This window comes from Equus caballus, chromosome 7 (assembly GCF_041296265.1).
Source record: "Equus caballus isolate H_3958 breed thoroughbred chromosome 7, TB-T2T, whole genome shotgun sequence".
NCBI classification, from domain to species: Eukaryota; Metazoa; Chordata; class Mammalia; order Perissodactyla; family Equidae; genus Equus; species Equus caballus.
Genome location: NC_091690.1, coordinates 32,891,595 through 32,893,722, shown reverse-complemented (window position 1 = coordinate 32,893,722; position 2,128 = coordinate 32,891,595). Strand labels below are relative to the sequence as shown.

The window sequence follows — 2,128 nt, the reverse complement described above, 5'->3', positions numbered from 1 at the left end:
AGAGAGAAAAGCCAGTGAGAGTTGGCCTTCTAATTATGAACAGCAGGGAAGAGTCAAGAAGGGAAGCACTGATTTGTTGATTGTGTGGGTATTACACCTGAAAGCCAATCTTACCTCTTTGCTGTTTCTTGAACAGGAAAGTTTTAAAATATAGCCTAAGAATAGCATTTGGCACCACATTTCTGTCAGTCATATCTACATTGAAAAGAAGAATTTCCTGGCCTACTGAAGTTTTCTATCCAGAGGACAGAAGTGGGAGAATGAGGATCTGAATTGATTAGAATTATTTCTATAGATACTTTTTGTACTCGGAATCTCTTTATAGAAGTCTTTTATGTTTTTAAGTTCCAAGTTTTAGAGAATATTAACTATGCTGACTCGTGGATGGGTTGAGAAATTGAAATGGACTACTGTATCATCAGAGCTAGATTCAAAGCCATGTTGCAACCAAGTCTGAAGGTTCTATTGGTATATGCCCAGAGAAACAGGGCATTAAAATTCTTTTAATTATATTACCAAAAAAGTTAATTATGTCTTGAACATTTGACTTTCTTTCAAAGTGAGATAGTTACAGGCTTAATCCTGCAAGCAAAATGAAAGTGCTCTGACTTAAAGAGGAGAATACTAGAGTATAAGGTGAAACCAAGGCTCTGGACTACACACTTGTTGTTTTTAACTTGAGTTTTTAAGAGATCCCTGGAAAGAATTGAGTTATGGGACAAATGAGGGATGGAATCAAGCAAGACAGGGCATGTCATTCTGCTTTGGGAATTAGAAAATAACTCTAATGCATCTATTTTTCTCTTATTTCTTTCTACAGACAATACTTGTAAGAAATGGCTAAGTCAAATCATTCTTCAGTGACTGAGTTCATCCTTGAAGGGTTAACAAAACGACCAGAGCTTCAACTGCCACTCTTCATCCTGTTCCTTGGAATATATGTGGTCACAGTGGTGGGAAACCTGGGCATGATCCTCTTAATCACTATCAGTTCTCAACTTCACTCTCCAATGTATTATTTTCTCAGTAATTTGTCATTCATTGACCTCTGCTACTCTTCTGTCATTACTCCAAAGATGCTAGTGAACTTTGTGTCAGAGAAAAACATTATCTCCTTTCTTGAGTGCATGACTCAGCTTTATTTCTTCCTAATATTTGTAATAGCAGACGGCTACCTTCTGACCGCCATGGCATATGACCGTTATGTTGCTATCTGTAGCCCACTGTTTTATAATATTATCATGCGCCATAGGGTCTGTTCCATAATGATGGTGGTGGTATATTCATTGGGTTTATTTGGGGCCACAGCCCATACTACCTGCATGTCAGTGTTGTCCTTCTGTGGGTGTCATATTATCAGTCATTATTTTTGTGATATTCTACACTTGTTGACTCTCTCTTGCTCCAGCACTCACATCAATGAGATACTGTTGTTTATTATTGGAGGTGTTAATACCTTAGCACCTACACTGGCTGTATTCATCTCTTATGCATTCATTCTTTCTAGTATCCTTTGTATTCATTCCACTGAGGGAAGGTCCAAAGCCTTTGGTACTTGTAGTTCTCATCTCATGGCTGTGGGTATCTTTTTTGGGTCTATAACATTCATGTATGTTAAGCCACGTTCTAGTAACACCATGGAACAAGAGAAGATATCCTCAGTGTTCTATACCACAGTGATCCCCATGCTGAATCCCCTGATATATAGCCTGAGGAACAAGGATGTGAAGAATGCACTGAGGAAGGTGACTGGGAGAAAGTAGTCATCTCCACAAAGGGGATTCTCATAAGGAGCAAAAGAAAAGGAACAAGACGAAAAGTTGCAATGGGCTCTGTGTAATTTCTTTCTCTTTTTCAGAGATAAAATTCATCATTATTTATAAAATGTATATTTTTTTACTTGAGAATAATTGAGATATTTTTGGAGATTATCAAACAATAAAATTTTCTGATAGTCATATAATCTTTAGAAATTTTACATGTATTAGAGGAATAGGAATTAACAGGAGAGGGAAGATAAGAAATGTCAAAGTTAAGATAAGAGATGTCAAAGATAGCCTAGTCTTATCAACAACTTACATACGTTCAGTAAAGATCAATAATAACTTTCCTGAAGTCCCACAATGCC

The 2,128-nt window shown here is 36.9% G+C and overlaps 1 protein-coding gene across 1 annotated transcript; it reads left to right on the top strand.

The window, feature by feature from the left end:
• Positions 1-836: 836 nt before the first annotated feature.
• OR8D2 (olfactory receptor family 8 subfamily D member 2) lies at positions 837-1,763 on the top strand. The gene has a single exon (NM_001391548.1). The coding sequence runs from the start codon at positions 837-839 to the stop codon at positions 1,761-1,763; it is 927 nt and encodes a 308-aa protein (NP_001378477.1).
• The last annotated feature ends 365 nt before the right edge of the window (positions 1,764-2,128 follow it).